This window comes from Catharus ustulatus, chromosome 13 (genome assembly GCF_009819885.2).
Source record: "Catharus ustulatus isolate bCatUst1 chromosome 13, bCatUst1.pri.v2, whole genome shotgun sequence".
Classification (NCBI taxonomy): Eukaryota; Metazoa; Chordata; class Aves; order Passeriformes; family Turdidae; genus Catharus; species Catharus ustulatus.
The window spans coordinates 12112085-12129465 of record NC_046233.1 but is presented as its reverse complement, the minus strand read 5'-3'; the positions used below and the strand labels follow the sequence as shown (position 1 = coordinate 12129465).

General features: G+C 39.8%; 1 protein-coding gene across 2 annotated transcripts in view; it reads right to left on the bottom strand.

Moving 5' to 3' along the window:
• Window positions 1–363: 363 nt before the first annotated feature.
• EEFSEC (eukaryotic elongation factor, selenocysteine-tRNA specific) overlaps window positions 364–17381 on the bottom strand; it is a 123074-nt gene continuing 106056 nt past the window's right edge. For both annotated transcript variants that reach the window (XM_033071872.2, XM_033071870.2), the window contains exon 7: window positions 364–3809. In XM_033071872.2, coding sequence (XP_032927763.1) covers window positions 3625–3809 — 185 coding nt within the window. In that variant the 3' untranslated portion in view covers window positions 364–3624. The remainder of the gene's footprint in view (window positions 3810–17381) is intronic.

Genomic DNA, 17381 nt, shown 5'->3' with positions numbered 1-17381 from the left:
TTGTTGTTTTTAAGAGGAGCTGTTCTTTAAGGGTTGCAAGCCTGATGCACACCCTTGTCTCAGTTCCAGTGAAAACCCCCTTTTTAGGTGGGGAGACTCAGCTTTGATTCCAAGCAAAGGATGCCACCTACTGAATCCTTGCTACCATGAGCACAGTTTTGACCCTCCTGGCTCCAGACCTCTGGCTTGATCACAAGCCAGACTGCAGTCCCAAAATAAATTCCACGGAAAAGCAGAAAACAGGCTTGTAAAAACAAACCTTTTCTCCCTGCTACTCTCCCCACAACCCGAAGATGTATTACTCACCAAACATCTGCACAACCGTAATAATTTCTAGTTTTGCAACACTGACAACCTTAGCAGTATTAAAAAACTCCTTACATCTTTATTCTATTTTGGATTCATTATAACACAGTCTGACAATATATGCTAGTACAGTACATTCTGCAACATTTAACCCATGTTCCCAGTTGCCGTTCTTAACTTCACGGTTTAATGACACAGAGTCAGTAGATCACAATATGACCCTGTTAATATTTTTTTAATGCCATTTTTACAAATTACAGCATAATGCACTGATTATGAGGATGAAAGGAAAGTCTCTACGTCTGTCTGGAAACCAAATAAAAGAATGTTTGAACATCTGTTCATCCTACAAATGTCTTTAAAAGCTTTGATTTTCCCATAATCATTTTGTTCCACCATTTCACCCTTTTTCGAATGTGTATCCAACAGCCTCAGGACAGCAGCCAGAGATCTGCAGTAATAGCACATTATAATCAAAGTTCTTGGGCACACTTAGGTTCTCCCTTTGGAATTCTACATTGGGAGCTCTGCATCAGGAGCAAAATGAGGATGAGACTCTGGGACAGGGGCTTTCTGCAAAGGATTCCAAGGCACAAGGATGGGGTAGGGTGGCAGGTGAAGGCACAGCCTGCCCCTGTGGGTCCATCAGAGCTGCCCAGGGTCAGATCCTGAACAGTAGCAGCTCCTCAGGGCACACAGGAGCTGGGATGAGCTGCAGTCCAAGAGCCTTCCCCACCTCACTGGGTTCCCAGCAATCGTCGTGGGAGCCCTGCCATGGATCTCCAGGACAAGAGCAGAGCCAGAGCACAGAGAAACCATGAACAAAGGGAGCTCTGAGGAGGAGATCAGGTCTTAGACTGAAAAGATGGAAGAAAAATGCCAAGTTAGTACGCTAGTCTGGAAATTAAATGAAAAACTGGAGGAAGAATTCAAAAATATGTTTACAAGTGACTGCATGAGAAAGGGATGTAGGTCCAGCTCTGGAATTATTGTTGTTCACTCCCCTGGAGTACCCCAAGCAAATAAACCATGGGACTCCCTGCACCAGGAGTCCTTTCAGCCAGGCAGAGGGTTGCAAATCTAAGTGTTCAGGGTTAATGAGTTTTCAAAGGGATCAAGTTCCATAACAACAGACTTACTGATCCTGTTAAGGGCAATCCACGGTGTGGGGGAGAAAACATTCATCAGATAGGCTTTTGTAAAAATACATAGCCCCATTTACACTGGCAACCCTCCTCTCCAGAACTACTCAAAAGTGCCTTAGAAATGAGAAAGACAAAACCCTGTAAGTGAAAGGATAACAACTCTGCAAGCACCTTTCCTGATCACTCCCCTTTTCTTTCCAATACTCCAAATTAGCAACCCATTTAAAATTTGGCAAGGACACTAGAACTATACAGATATAAGTTCCTTAATAACTAAGAGTATTTAATTAGGGATTTTTTATACCCATAAGTTTTAGACTAACCTGAGATGATAGCAGCACTGTTCCTTCAGTGTCATCTATTTCTCTATGTTCCATCACTGCAGTATCTTAGGCAGAGGTAACAGTGCAGAGTACAAAACAGGATTTGATAAAGGCTTAAAAGAAAGATAACATTAAAATATTCTTTCCAAAGACTGCTTTTGGGGGTGTTTGGGAAGAAGAGAGAACTGGGGAAGGAGAGGTGACAGGAGTGTGAAATGCATTTTTTCCATTGCAGAAGGATACATTTTCCAGCAAGGCTGGCAGCACAAGTTACGTTAAGCCAATAGCTGGAGTTGCCTGTCTAATTCCTCTGGGATCACACTGAAAGCAAACCCCATAATCTTAAGGGATGTGCTAAAGCTTTGCTGGGACTCACTCAGCAGAAACTGTTTGGGATTATTACACAAAGCACTAATTCTGTCCCGATTTAAAGGGGGACCATCAGCCTAGTTTAGACACCAGGCTTGCTCTGTCTCACACAACTGTCCAGCTGTAGATATCCTCTCAATAGCTGATAGCTTTGCCATTTGTAGCCACTTCAGTAACCTAGAAATTAAAAGGAAAAGAGTGGAAAAAAAAATCAGGATCATGTTAACATGATGGACTCATGCCCATCAAGGGAAATAATGACACGATTAATAAGAATGAATGTAGCAATTATTTACCTCCATGTGCAACTAAGGCACTTACATCATACATATGGTCCCCATCTATAGCTGACAGGCTGCTATTCAGCATCAACAAGCAGGTATTCTTTTTGTTCAAAAGGCAGGAACTAACATTTGCCATGCTGCCAAGGCCAAGTCCAATTTCTGTTCCAGACTGCAGCTTTCGTACCTGTGGAATTGCTGTTAGTTCTCATGTTAAGGTGTCCTATGCTTTGTATACAACAAGGAAGGGATATTACCAGTGCTCTCCTTTTTATGAGCCTAGGACATGAAATTGAGAGAAAAAGCTAAAGCAGCCATGAAATCCCTATTAAAAACTAATGGTTTCTAAAGCATCTTGGAGACACTCATTTTACAAGGCTTATGCAGCAATCTTCTATCATTATTTTAATGAAATAAAGCCCTTGACTATTTCCAGAGGCAACATTTTCTTTCACACACAAAAGGCATTTTGGCTACCAAAAAAACAAAGGGAAAAGAAAACAGTTTTGGAATATCATTCATTGCAGAACAGGCAGGAAAATCAGAAAAGTTTCATAAAATATCACCAAAGATAAATTCTGAACCTTTGGAACAGCAAACAGAAAAATTAAGACTTCCAGTTACACAGATCATTATGTTTAATATGAAAAACATTTCTAGATAGAAATCATATTTATAAAAAACATCCATACAATCTCTCAGATAGCATCTTACACAGTTGCAACTTAAGGAATGTGAAGCATCCATTTTAGGTTTCACCTATTAATGTGCCTTCTGTACCCCACTTTGCTCAAGGAAGTAAACCTAGAATAATCAGCTTCACTCTGTGGGTCACAAGAAATTCACATCTTGTCTTGATTTAGATTAATAGTGGTGGCAAACTTCTAAATCAAGAGAAACTTCAACACAGTTATCCAGGAAAACAGTGCACTTAGAATGCACACCCAAGTGTGCTCATCTGGCAGGTGGCATTCTCTGAGATGCCATAAAGATGCACATCACAGAGATGACAAAATAAGCAAATTTGAACAGAACAATATGAGATTGCAGACACTGGAAGGGGGCAGAGTCAGCTCGAGCTTCCGGGTTCTGTCTGCGAGGAAGGAACAGGTTTAATGCATTTGGACAAGAAACACATTCCACCTCAATGCATTTCAGGGTCTGGACTTTGAGGTGTAATCAGAGGCCTCTCTTGCTTCCTCAGGATTGAATCATTTTCTTCTGTGTGTCAAAAACATATCTTTTAAAGATAAGAGAGATAGTAACAGGTTGGGCTGAATCATTCTTGCTGCTTTCATCCTCTTTGGTCATATCCCCCTTCCCTCCCTTAGATTTCTTCTTGGAGGCAGCAGTTAGCAGCATCTTGGTATCTGGCTTCAGCCCATCTGTAAAAGAACAAGAACACACATGACTAACACACTCAACATCACATTTCAGAGAACCAGAAAAAATGAGCAGGCATGTTTTCATCTGAAATCAACCAAAGAAAATAAGAAAGTAAATCAAACTCATTAGGGAAGTCGCATTTCTGCGTAAGACTCCTGCAATATGGTAATTAACACAGAAAATAAGAGAAGTCTTAAAACGTAACAAAGTTCACAACAATGATACCACAAATCCAGTGCAGTATCCTGAGTCCTTCAGTGTCCATCTACAGTTTTTAAAGTATTAAAAAACAAGAAAGAATTTAAACAAGCCAGGCCAGCCTGCCTGGTCTAACTCTTTACTTGGCAGGTCTTTCTTATTATTTAGACATATACCCAAAGTTTCTTGTCATCACCAAGAATATTTATAAAAATATAAGTAATGAATAAAAAACAACTGGTAAAACACTAAAATTACAGAGAGTCACAAGACTCAGAAGATTCTTTAATTTCTTTAAGTCTATTTTCTGGATTTACCAGAAGCACACTGCTTTTTTATAACTTGAACACTGTATATTAGTCAGGTTTTGTATTTATTTTTGTTTGTTGGGTTTTTGTTTTGTTTTTATTTTGTTAAGACAAAGTATTTGCTAGGGGTTTCAATTTGCACTGCTTATTGCTCAGGGGCACTAGAATTAAGCTGCATAGTATTTTGGGGATCTGTTTCTCCAGACATTTATGCCAAACAAATATTTGTCCTTTTCTTCTTAAATGTATAGGGTTTATGACACCTTTATTTTTTCTTATAAGTCAACACACTGGTAACATTTTATATGAGAAATGCAAGATAGCAAAGTCCAAAGAAATGCTGTAAAATAAGAGAGATGCAGCTCGTAAAACACCACTCCTGAAGAAGTGCTTGCATAAAGCAGAAGGCAACAAACTCCTCAGAAGCTTTTTCAGCGCCACCTGAATATGCTGCAATGTGGTTTTCAGGCATTGGGCCAAACTCAGTTCAGGTATTTTTAACCTGTGGTGTCACATAACCTTATCTCAAACACTTAATCAGCCTCTCTCTCCTCATACTGAAATTCAGATGCGGATTCTCATATCACAGCCTGACAAAAAGATTGAGATGCTTATGATTTACTGGAGACAGGAGGTCTACGGGCACAGGTGAACTGCTGCAGCTCAGACACATCCAGGGGCACTCACAGCTGATGGCAAGGGGACACAGAGCCCACCTGCTCACCTTGCTGTGCCAGGGAGCAAACTGCAGCAGCAGCATTCCCAGAGCATGGCCAAGGGAAGGGAGGAAATGAGGAAGTGTTGAAGCAAAACCAGGAAACTGCCCACTTGCCATTTCACAACCAGAGGCTGTAAACCATCCCTAAGGCTCTGAAGTGGGAAGACTTTCACAGAGAGAGGGGTCTTCTTTTTAAAAAAAAACCAAAAAACCCAAAAAACCCCCAACAAAACAACCAAAAAACCCCCACAACAACACAAAAAAACCTCACAACAAAAAAAACCCCATGCACAGCACCCCCCCCAAAAAAAAAAAAAAACAACCAGAAAACTAAACAAAAAAAAGCAAACAAACAAATTAAAATGAAAGCCCAAACAAAAAAAAAAAAAAAAGGGAAAAAAGGGTAAGGGTTCAAAAGAAGAGAAAAGTAACATGTTCTGTATATAACTAAATAAATTATAGCCCACATCAAGGCTGCAGGAGTCCAGCATCAAGCAGAATCAACTTTGTACAGTTCTGCAAGATCATGTATTTCACAGTCATGGCAGCTACTGTTTTCTCTTTCCAGATGGCAGGACACAAAAAAAGCAATGATTATTTCATTGTGAAAATAATTGAGACTGTTCTTCCTTGATGGCTGAGAAGTCTGATAATGACTATCTTTGCACATGTAAGGTTCAATTAATCAAACTAGGTAATATGGTGTGGCAGGACCACATATTTATTATATGATTTTATTACATTGTAGAGTCATGTTTGATGCAGCTGTTTCGATTTTTTAATTGGATGCTTTCATATAAATCCCATTAATAGCATTACCCTTACAATCATTCCATCTCCACTACGAAAAATAATTTATCATTACATGAAAAGCAACTTATTTCCTATTTGGAAAGCTCTGAGAGCATCATGGGTGCTGATAGAAAAAAAATAGCAACAGTCAAAAAAGGGGAAAACAAAAGAAAAACAGCAGAAAGAGTGACCCCACGCAGCCCCACTCGCTACCTTTGCAGAATTTATTTAATACTTTATGTTTTCTACTGTTTTGATCAACTTAATTGTAATTGTCCCTGCACTGGGTTTCCTCCACTTTCCTGAGACAACCATTTATTTTTTGGACAAAGAAACATTTCATTTTGCTTTCTAGTTGGTTTCCCTTTCTGGGTCTTATCACTATTACAAATGTTGCTGTTACTGGCACAGTACTGTTTAAGAAAGATGTTTAACTAAATCCTTTCAGAAAGACACATTTTAATTAAAGCAAACAAATCCTAAAACACTTTTATTTATGTTAGCAGGCTTTGCGAGACTCTAATTTCCAAAAAATGCTAATTGGCGGAAAGGAGAGAGGAAGGGAGGAGATGTGGCATTAAAATTGCAGCCAAAATTTTCCCTTGTGGGTATCTGAAGAACCCAGGCTGCCTCTGCAAGCCCTTGCCCACAGGTTGGACTCTCACCCTGTCGAGACCCTCGGCACAAGGGTGAAAGAACCACCATGGATAAACTGAGCTTCAAACCCATCAGTGACATCAACTCAGATGGCCCAACACAGCTGAAACCTGGCACAGCATCTGTGGTGTTCAAACAAAGCAGCTCATATCCGAAAAATTTTTGTTTTTGAGAAAAAAGACACGCTGCATGTGGAACTCTGCTGGGGGAAATGCATCTCAAACTGAGCCATCTCACCACCTCCACCCTATCACTAACCTCCACACAGAAGCAAAGGTACCTCACCTGCAGCACTCAACACCTATCTGTAAATAAGGTTTTCCAGGTAGAGTTTACAGAAGAAATGCAGAATGTGGTAATTCCTAGTGGTGGAGTGAGAGGCTGCCAGCCAAAGGCAGCTCAGGTATGGTTAAACTCACACGGTATCTAAATTACCTAATCAGATCCCATGGCCCTATTCTGCAAACAGATTAGGTGGCTGGCATCATACCCTGACAAATGGCATTTTCTGTTTTTCTGCTCTGGTGCCAGCAGGTCTCAGGGCTGAGGAGGCTCTGAGACAGGAGCAGCACAAAGGAGCAGGCAGAGAGAGACAGGCACAATCGGGGTTTATCTACCTCCGTGGATTTCTCACGTTACACACAATGCATACTTTACATTTTACAAAACCAAGGAAATGAAGGGAAATATATCTGTCACCGAAGAAGACATCAGAGCTTTAATAGCTGAAATGATGGATATTTTTAGATGAAGGTCTAGTTTAACTTACTTACATTAAGGGTCTAATCTCTATTGAACAATAGCTATGTTAGCTTGAACACATAGTGAGAAATCTGTTCCATTAATTAAGTGCTGCCTGTACTACTTGGATTTGTAGCAAATGTTAATAGATTTTTTTTTTCTTCCTCTGCTGGACAATTACTTTATTTTGCCAAGTTGCGAATGGATTAAATTGAAAAGGTCCGTGTGTTAAAATAAAAAATAAAATACTTCAGCTTCAAAGTTCTAAAAAATGTCTTGCATACAACAATGGAAAATACCTATGTATTAATAATATTAATGGGCCATCCTCAAAGGCACATAAGATGTGTGAAAGCTTAGCAAATTCATTCCTACCCATCAAAACCGTGTCTGTAAGAAGTGCCCAGACAAGGGCTTATGCAAAATGTACTTTTAGCATCCACTAACTCAGGTTAGATAAGAAAATCTAGTTGTAAAACAGTGTAATCTACTTCATTCTTTTCAACTACTGTCAATAATTAACAAATAAAAATACAGACTCTTTAATATCCTTTGTCTCAGAATGGTCTGAAGGATTTAGTCCAAACTGATCAATTTATAAATAATATTAATAAAACAATGCATTTTTAAATTCAAATGAAAAGCAGTACCATATCAGGAAAAACATTTTCCAAGTCTAAAAACAATTTCACATGCACAAGATAAAGGAAAAACACAGTATTTTATACAATTTTCACAAATAAAAAGCTAGCAGATAAATGATTTGCAGTATCTTACACAGTTACATGAATGGCAGCATCGAGTTTTACAACTGTTCACATAAGAAATCTGCATAGAAACAGATTTTAACCACTTCAGATGGAAATTCCACACTGAATAACTCTGGACCCCTTCTTGTGTATAGATTCAAACCCAATTTATCAATACACAATCAGTTCAGCTCCTGCCTCCCTCCAAGGGACACAAGTGTTGCCCAGGGCTGAGCAGGCTGTGGCACAGGTGGGTGATGAACACCCTGCTGCAGATCCCACAGATGCCAGGACAGGCTCCACACCAGCCAGCCTGGAATGCCAGCCCTGACACAGACCACAACACCCACACACAGCAACATCAGCAGCTTGGCTTTTGCTTTGTTTTTACTCCTGCTTCAGTTGAGGATGAAAGCTGACACAGTATCTGCTCCTCTAATTCCTTCTGCTCACCCAGCAGCAGGGTGAAGGAGCACCTCTGTGCTCTTGCCCCATATAAATATTTATTTCATCTATTACCTGTAACCTTGGACTCTACTTTGCCTTTTACACTTTTAACTTCTCCACTACACATCCTCCTTCACTTAATACTGTCATTCCTTATCAACATCCCTTGTCAGATTTGTTGACTTTTTTTCTTATTAGCCTTCTGCTTCCCTGCTCCTTCAAAAGGTCTCCAAGGGTGGTCTCTGTTCCTTCTTTCCCAAGTTCAACTCCTTCTTCCTTGACTCACAATTGCACTTGCTATTCAGCCCTTCAGGAGTTTTATCTCTCTCTCCCCCTTTCCCAACTTAATTTTTCAGATTTCCCATCTCTGTATTTCTATATCCTATTTTCACAGTTCTTTTCAATATTTAGAAATAGTCCTGTCTCCTTCAAAGCTAATGAAACATTGTGTTTGAAAGCAAGATTTTAAAGACTGAATGCCAGACACACTTTAGATGAGAAGGAAGATAATACAGTATCTCCTTGTAGCCCAGCCAGAGACAGGAGCAATTTTTAAGCAACTGATAAACCCATCATTGAAAACAGGTGTAATAATATAGGTGCAGGGCATGCTTTCCAGCACAGCCAGGCAGAATAATTTATTTTGCTGAACTTCAATAACTCCCTTCTCATGTGCACACTTGTAAAAAAAGCCTATTGCTAACTATGCTGGTGAATGTGGAAATATTTGCATGGATGTTTACACAGTTTTCTTACAGCATAAGAATTGTAATGAGAAAAAACCAAAGTTAAAATATTGCAACGCTCCCAATTTATGAGAACTTTGCTTTCAGCCAAAATGAAAAGTTCATCTATCCTACCCTGCACTGGAGCACTGGCCATGGTTTGCTGGATAAGCACTGGCTCAGGATCCTCACCATGCTGTTAGAAAAAGCACTGAGGCTACACCAGCAGTTACCCTGGGAATAGAAAATATTCCTTTCTGTATTACATTACATATTAAGAAATTGCTAGACTATTCTTGACTTGCTGATACTATTGCCAAACCTCCCATTCCATTCAGGAATTTGTGAGTAGAGTTTGAGTGAGAAATTGAACTTGCTTCTCCCTTCTGTAAACAAAACATTCTATTCACTTCCTTCGAATGCTGCAGGTAGAAGGCTCAGCTACATGCAATTTCTTGTTTCCTGTCAACATTCAAATGTTAAAAATTGACTGAACGTCAGAGAACAACTTAACGCAGCATATTTGATGTCAGAAATAATTTTTATGCGAGGCAAACGTAACCTTTTAATATGACAGGCAGACATTTTTCTTTCCTCCCGAGGGAAGGAAAAAAAAAAGAGCAAAACTTGAAAGAGGCGAAGTGTTGGGGATAATCCTCACTCACAATGGATTATTCGGAACAGCTGGTTTGCACAATTTCAGGATTTCCTTAAATTGAACTCTCAGAACCTGAACCCTAATTACACAGTTAGAGTGTGTGCCTGCATCAAATCTTGCAAACAGAGAGTACAAAAGCTGGTTGACCTGAAAATCAGAAATAATTAGAGGCCCAGACGGAGACATCCATGCCACAGAGATGCAGAGGGGCTTCACCAGAGAGTACAAAGGGAGCCTCTCCCTCTGCTTACTGCAGTGATGGACCACTGAAAGGAAATAGAAACTTTCTGCAAGTACTGCAGGACTCAAGAAACCTGCATTTCAGAACTCTAGAAACCTGCATTTCAGCACAACACAATTAGAAACTAATTAATTTTTCTTTTCTTGCAACAGCTATATATATATTTACCCACCCTTAAAAAACACCATTCTTAAAAAAACATAGCTGCCTATGTCCAAAGAAGGGTACAAGGTTCAAATAGAGCAGTACTCTCATTTGTTTCACATTCTGATCAACTTTAAAATAGTAATAATAAATTTATCATTGGTTTCCAGCAAAATTAATAGAAATACCAGTGTTAAAAGAACTGATTCTCAGAATATCACAAAACACCAAAAAGCACACACTTGATTTCCAACTAGTCCTAAAACATATCAGCAGCTCTACAAAACTGTTTCTATGCACCCTAAGAACTTGAAAAGCTCAATATCCCTTAATATCCCTAAAGTAACACGCTGTAGTTTTGATTTAAATAAAAAGCAGAAGCATTCCAAAATGAGAAGATCTGTTTGCCCAGCCTCTCCTGTTATCTCTGTCATCTCTGCAGTCAGGCAGGAAGGACAAGAATAATAAAATATAACATCCAGCTGCTTCAACTCCTTACATCACATAGCAACTCTGCTGCTCTTCTGCTCTACTCAAGATACCCCAAATCCTACCTTTTGACTTTATTAATGCAATTTTGCACCTTCAATATCCCAGAAGAAAAACAAAAACAAAAAACCCCAAACAAACAAATAAACAAAAACACACCAAAAAACCCCGAACGAAAACCAAACCAAAAAACACCAACAAAACAAAAACACAAAAAAAATCCCAAAACAAATACAAAAAACCCTGAACTGATTAGGAAAAACAAGATCTATGTGAGCCTTCCAAGGACAAAAGTAACCATGTTACTGTACCCATAAACTCTATAATAGGGACTTCAAATGCCCCACACCTCATCTAGTGGACTGGACCTGGATCATCTAGAGCCTGTGATCCTATCTAGCCTGGCATTCCATCTGTTATCATGAATATATTGTGCTTTAGAAAGAGCAGGGGTGGAACTGTGTCCTGAGCTAACTGGAGCCCAGGATCAGGCAGGAATTCTCTACCTAACATCAGGGTCAACACCTATAAACCTTTGCTAGGCAGAAGATTTAAGTTCTCTTACAGTGGCAAATCTGCTCCTAGGTGTTCATCACCATGATAACAAATATAATATGATTACCAAGACAATTTCAGTGTAATAGTTGACCAGAGATTCACTCAAGAAACAAGGGATACTCCTTTCCTTACTACCCTCGGGAGATCAGGATTTGAGCTTCAATTACTTTCACAGATCAAGCAACGAATTTTACTTATGTAAATCCCTTCACAATTCTCCAGTAATTGTATTTTGAATTCACAACACCTTTCTCACATCACTTGTCAGCTCTCTCAAGTATTCTGCTAGAAGTTCAAACTCCAGACAAGAGGAATTTTTCTTTTCTGGCCAGTACAAGACCAGTTATTATCACCTTGCCTGGTTTCTGAATATTAAAAGGGCTACAGCATGAAGTTGGCCAGGGAGCAACTAGCCTCCAAGAAGACAAGAAAGGAGACTCCTTCCTTCCAAACATACTAAAATGTTCAGCATGGTATTGGGGATCTACACAAAACATCCATAATTCTTTGACAACAGAGAAAAAAATAAAAAATCTTCCAGCCACTTTGAGCAGAAGTAGACTGCCCCATGTCCCAGCCAAACGCTGTTGTGCCAGCCAGTCTGCATCAGCAGCACTGCTCCTGCAGCCTCAGCATGGCAGACTGCTTGGAAATCTTTAACAAATGAAACATCTTCCCATAAATTGGGGAACAGCTGCCCTGTACCACATCAGAGAAGGCTGCAGCTCAGTGGTGAGAGGGATTGAATCTTGTGTATCAATTTAAGTTTATACAGGCTTTAGGACTGAAAGGCATTATTGGAAGAAGTGGTACTACTGGAAATAACATGGATTTCATTAGGGGCTCCTACTTCGCAGGGAAAGAGCCAACCTTCCCTGATGAGGAAGACAGAAGCTGTTTTAATTTAAGAAGCTGACCTGGGTGAAGTTCAGGTCGAAGCTGTATTTGGAAAACTCTCCCATCAAGCCGGACACAACCCTTTCAAGCTCAGTGCCAATTCCACACAATGCCTTGAACCGCGCTCTCCGGCAGTCCTTAAAGGCACATTCTGTATCTTGGCTTTTGCTGCGAGCAATCAAGAAAGAATGCAAGAAAACAAAACTGTTTCCCAAGCACTGTTTGCTGGTGCCATAATTAATATAATCAAACAATTCCACAAATTGCTTCCAATTGCTGGCGTCACTTTCATGTGCAGAGCCAGACTTTCAAAGAAGGGCCCTTCTTGTCCTGCATCCTTACACTGGTAACCCTCGCTTCACACAATAGTAAACAAGACCTCACTAAATAGTAGAGGGTAATTTGTACTGTAATAGGTCCCCAAGGCACCATGGACACAATTTGAAATGCCATCTAATTTTTCTTTTTAATTAAAAAAGCAGTTACTATATTTAAACAACAACACAAAAAAGTTCAGAGGGGACAGACTGGAGTTTCCCACAGCTCTCCGGGAGTTTTCTCAAGGTCAGGAAGAGTTTTATAGGCTCAATTGGTACACATTTTTTTCTTTAATTAGTCTGCCATACCTTCTACATGAAGTCAGTGTCTTGATTTTCAGTCTGATATTTTTCATATTGCTAAATGGAGCCCAGACTCCAGCACCACACCGTAGCTGCTGGCTGCTGAGTGGGTATCAGTGGTGCACTTTTCTGTTCTTCCCTTGCCTGCCCCTTCCCTCTCCTCTCTTCATCCTAAACCTGTCACCCACACTGAGGAGACCCAGCATAACACAGGGCATTGGGTATGCCAGTCATTCAGCTTATTTCTCAACTTCCAGCAAGATGACCAGGATATATTATCTGTTTTCCCAAATTTACATAATACGACTGCATTTTAAACCTTGTTTTTAAAAAATAAAGTGCAGCTATTAAACACCAGGTACAAATGGACCACTGTCATCTGAAACCACATAGCAGGACCAATTTCCGAACTTGACAAATTCTCATCATGTATCACAGCACTGTCTGCATCCATCTCATTACTTACATAAACCTACACAAGCCCCCACACACTTTACAAGGATAATTGCAGTTGCTACAGTGGGTTTTCCAAAATACACCCCAATCCAACATACCCATCAGCCCTAAATTACAGCATGGAGATGAAGGGACATAAGGTCTTCATTTCTTGGCCAGTTGGCCATCCTTCAGCAGAAATCACCTGAGAATACCAAACCTGAGCCCATTTTATAGGCCAACACAGCTGCTGCTGCTGCACAGTGCACCACAACCATTTCCTGGCCAAGTCTTCATAGAGCAACTACCCTAAGAGCAGAGGACTTCCTACCTTGCACTCTTGGAACACAGTTGTGAGTTGTATGCTCTACAAAGCTTTGTGTTTCTGTGCAGCAGGGACTAACCTTAATACAGGTTACAGGGAGACTCCAGTGCACCACGCACTAGGTCTAGATTTCACTAAGTGTGCACACAATACAACAGATCAACTGTCAGAACTAAAAGACAATCACTATGATCATATTTCTGGCCTCAAATTCAACACTGTTCCACTAGCCTGTGTAGGAAATCTTCAAATTAATTTTTGCATGGGCTTTCAGGACAGTAAGAAGGTTGCAATTATGTCAGTTGATGCATCATACCAACAATTATTAAAACTCTATTCTCATTTGATGGCCACTCAAGGTCCACAGAGCCATTGAGATCATGCCTAAGTCTTGTGCTCACTGCCCAGCATACCTGAAGGGAAAGACATCACTCAGACTGATGCTGGGTGCTGTAATTTCTGTCCACACATTCATCAAGCTTCCTGAAACAAAAACTGAATGCATGGAAAATGCCCTGTGCATAACAGGAGCAACTATGAAAAAATAATTGAACTAATAGGAATCAAATTGTTAATACATATAAAAGTAATGTTGGAAGTTTGGGATTATCAGCAAGTTCTTCATACAATTCAACAGTAGAAAAATGACAGGCAGGACAGCATGAAATACCCAAGACCATTCAAACACTCAAAGTCAGAACAGTGTTTGAAATCACAATTACTACCACTGGATCTCCAAGTTCTCTCCCTCCTGGCAAAGTGCTAAGAAACATGCAGCTATAAACACAGCAGAATCTGGGAGAGTCTATGACAACTGTTATATAGGACAGATTGTCACAAGTTTTATCATTGAGGTAGTCCTTGTTGATTAAATTCTCAGATCAAAAGTAACAGTATCACAAACATGTCCCCTGAGAGTACAGTTAGGTATGTAAAAATAGACCAAAAACCACTAAGCACAGGAGCTTTCATAATTTTAAAAACCACAGAATATGCCTTTGGCACTAAATTTCTATCCAGTGAGGGAGTTTCTCAGCCCAGAGCCTCTCAGCAGAAGGCACAGAAGGCATTTTCAATTGTGTTTTTGTCAGCACTCCAGTACCTATTAAACAATAAATAAACAAAACCAACAATGCTCATGTTGTGTGCACCAAGGTGAGCAGAAACAACTAAAAACAGGTTCTGCAAGGGACCAAAACTTCATCATCCCAGTGAAAAGGGAACAACAACAACAAAACCTGCACCAGTGCCCGGTATCTCCTACAGCAGCCTCTCAGAAATGGGTACAATGAGGAAGAAGTTCAGGTCAGCAGACCTGACACAGAATCAAAGGCAATTCATTACAAAGCAGCTCCAAATCAAAGTGCTCAATCCACAGGCCCTCTGTAATCCTCCCACCTCGCCTGGCACCAGCTAAGCTGGACCAACTCTGCTGACACATCCCAGGCATCTGCTGCTCAGCACTGGTCCAGAGTTTAAGTTTGGTGATATTCATCTTCCCCCAGGCTGCCTTTTTAAAGCAATCCTGAACAATGGGACTTCAGAATAAAGACTAAAACATTTAAATGTTTTTTTTAAAAAACTTCTAGGCAAGGGCCTTTAAGGCGATTAGAAGGGGAGGGGGATTGGATGGCAGCTTTTGCTTTTTCATGTTATGTATATTGTGTGTAAACAAATATGCAATTTGCTTTAAAAAGATAAGGTGATTAAATTTTTATCGGGCTTGTACTCTGTTGTCACCACAACAAAGAGAATTAGGAGAAGGAAAGAAAGGCCTTTTTATTTGAATTATGCTCTTACCAGAGGTTCTCTACAGCACAGCTGTAAAGCCACTCAATGTTCTCCAAACAGGCCCTTTGATTGCATTTTATTCAACTTGTTTGCATTTGGAGCAATCGAAAGGAAAAGAACGCTCCACATTTTGATGTCTTAATGTTCCTTAATACCTTCTTTAATTTATATTAAGCTTCTTAACTAGGGTGATGAATTCTTCAAAAACAATAAAGACCTAGTGCAGAAATCTTTCACACACCATGAAAATTGAAATTATAATGTATTCATGGCTTTTTTTTTTTACTATAAAAAACATTATTTAGAAGAAAGATTTAAAGCATATTAAAAAAAAATCCTGAAGTTGTATGAAAATTACTTGATCCAGAGAAATAGAGGAAAGTTCAAACTAATTATTACAAGGGAAATAAAATGTTGTAGAAGGTGGAGGAGAGTAAACAGCATGAGAGTTTTGGGTTACTATGAAGTTTCCAGTCTCCTAGTACACTATAAATTTCTCCTCTATGGCTTTCTACCAAAAAAGCAAAAAAAACCAAAACCACTAAAACAAACACTAAAATTTTTGCAATTTTGGTTTACCAAGACAAAAACCAAGTGTTTGCCAAGTCTCTCATATATTTCTTCCCTAAAATGACTCTTCACAGTTCCACAGCGTGTTCCCCTCCCAGTGTCTTTCAGTCTGCCAAGACCAACAGCAGCCAACACTGACACTGGTGATGATGATGATGAAGAGGGGCTCAAACACCCCCAGATGCAGCAGCTCCATGGGGCACACACGTGCTCCTGGGTGAGGTTCTGAGTCAAACCCATCCACAGGTGCATCTCAAACAGGAGGGAAGGCTGCATGAGAAATGCAAGGGTCACTCAATAAGCAGAGGCCACTTGAGGGGCAAGACTGGACAGGTTTGCTCTCATAGACACTGTGTTTTCCAGTTATAGCGGATGCTCAAACACTAATTACCTGGCTCACGTATCAAAACTCATTCTCAACAATTGCAATGTGTTTTAAAAAAATCCTTCTGCAGAAAATGAACACAGATTTTAATGAAAGCCCATTATGGACTTCTATGTACAAATTATGGACTTTACATACAAAGCAGCCTTAGGAAGGAACATCCAAAAGGGTGCACTCTTATTTCACTTCCCAATTTGCCTACTATTTTACATTTCTTTTTACTTAAAAACTGTACATTCTAATTCAACTGCATTAAGTTTGCAGCAGTACATCTGCACATGTACAGCCACAAGCCCCTCACTTTGCTCCCCCTTGTCCACTGCAAAGGATGTCCAGAGGAAAAAAAAACCAAGTTGCAGCTGCACAGTGCCCAGAGTTGTGCTACAGTGACTGGGAGTCTGAGTACTAGAGCAGCAGAGAAATGAGCTTCCTAAGTGAATACTGAACTGCATAAAATTCTCAAAATATTCTTCAAATAATAGATTTGAAAGAGAACAGACATTTTGATCTGGAACAATTGTCATTTTCTGTCAACATCAACTGATTGCTCACCTACATTCTCAGAGTCATGTTTTCAAGCAAATTCCAGGAAAGCAGTTTAAAACCTCACAGTAAAGCCTGTCACGTTTACAAAATGTTTGTGGAAAAGCTCACTTAGCTGTACCAGCAATCAGCTGGCCATAAGAATTTTTTAAAAAAGAAACAATTAGAAGGATTTAAAATAATTTAAAATAATAATTTTAAAAAAATTCACATGCTGCATTTACCACAGAATAAACCACTGCTGATCCTAATCTAATACTAATGGTACCAGGCTGAAGCAACACCTTCCCCTCTTGAACAAGTCACACCACACCAGCACAGAGCAGCAAAACCTGAGTTCAAGAGTGAATATGGATCAACAGATCAACACTGAAAAACCTGAGTACCAAGAAATTGCAGACTGCAACTGAGGCAGCACAAAACAGCTTTACAAAACACACTGTTGCCTTCTGCTAGGGTGGAATGTTTTCTTCACAGCTGTCCTGCAAAGTAGTCACTGCTTTTGCAGGAAACAGGAGAGAAAAAGATGATACAATGCTAATATAAACAGTTATTCAAGTACAATAATTATTGTATAACA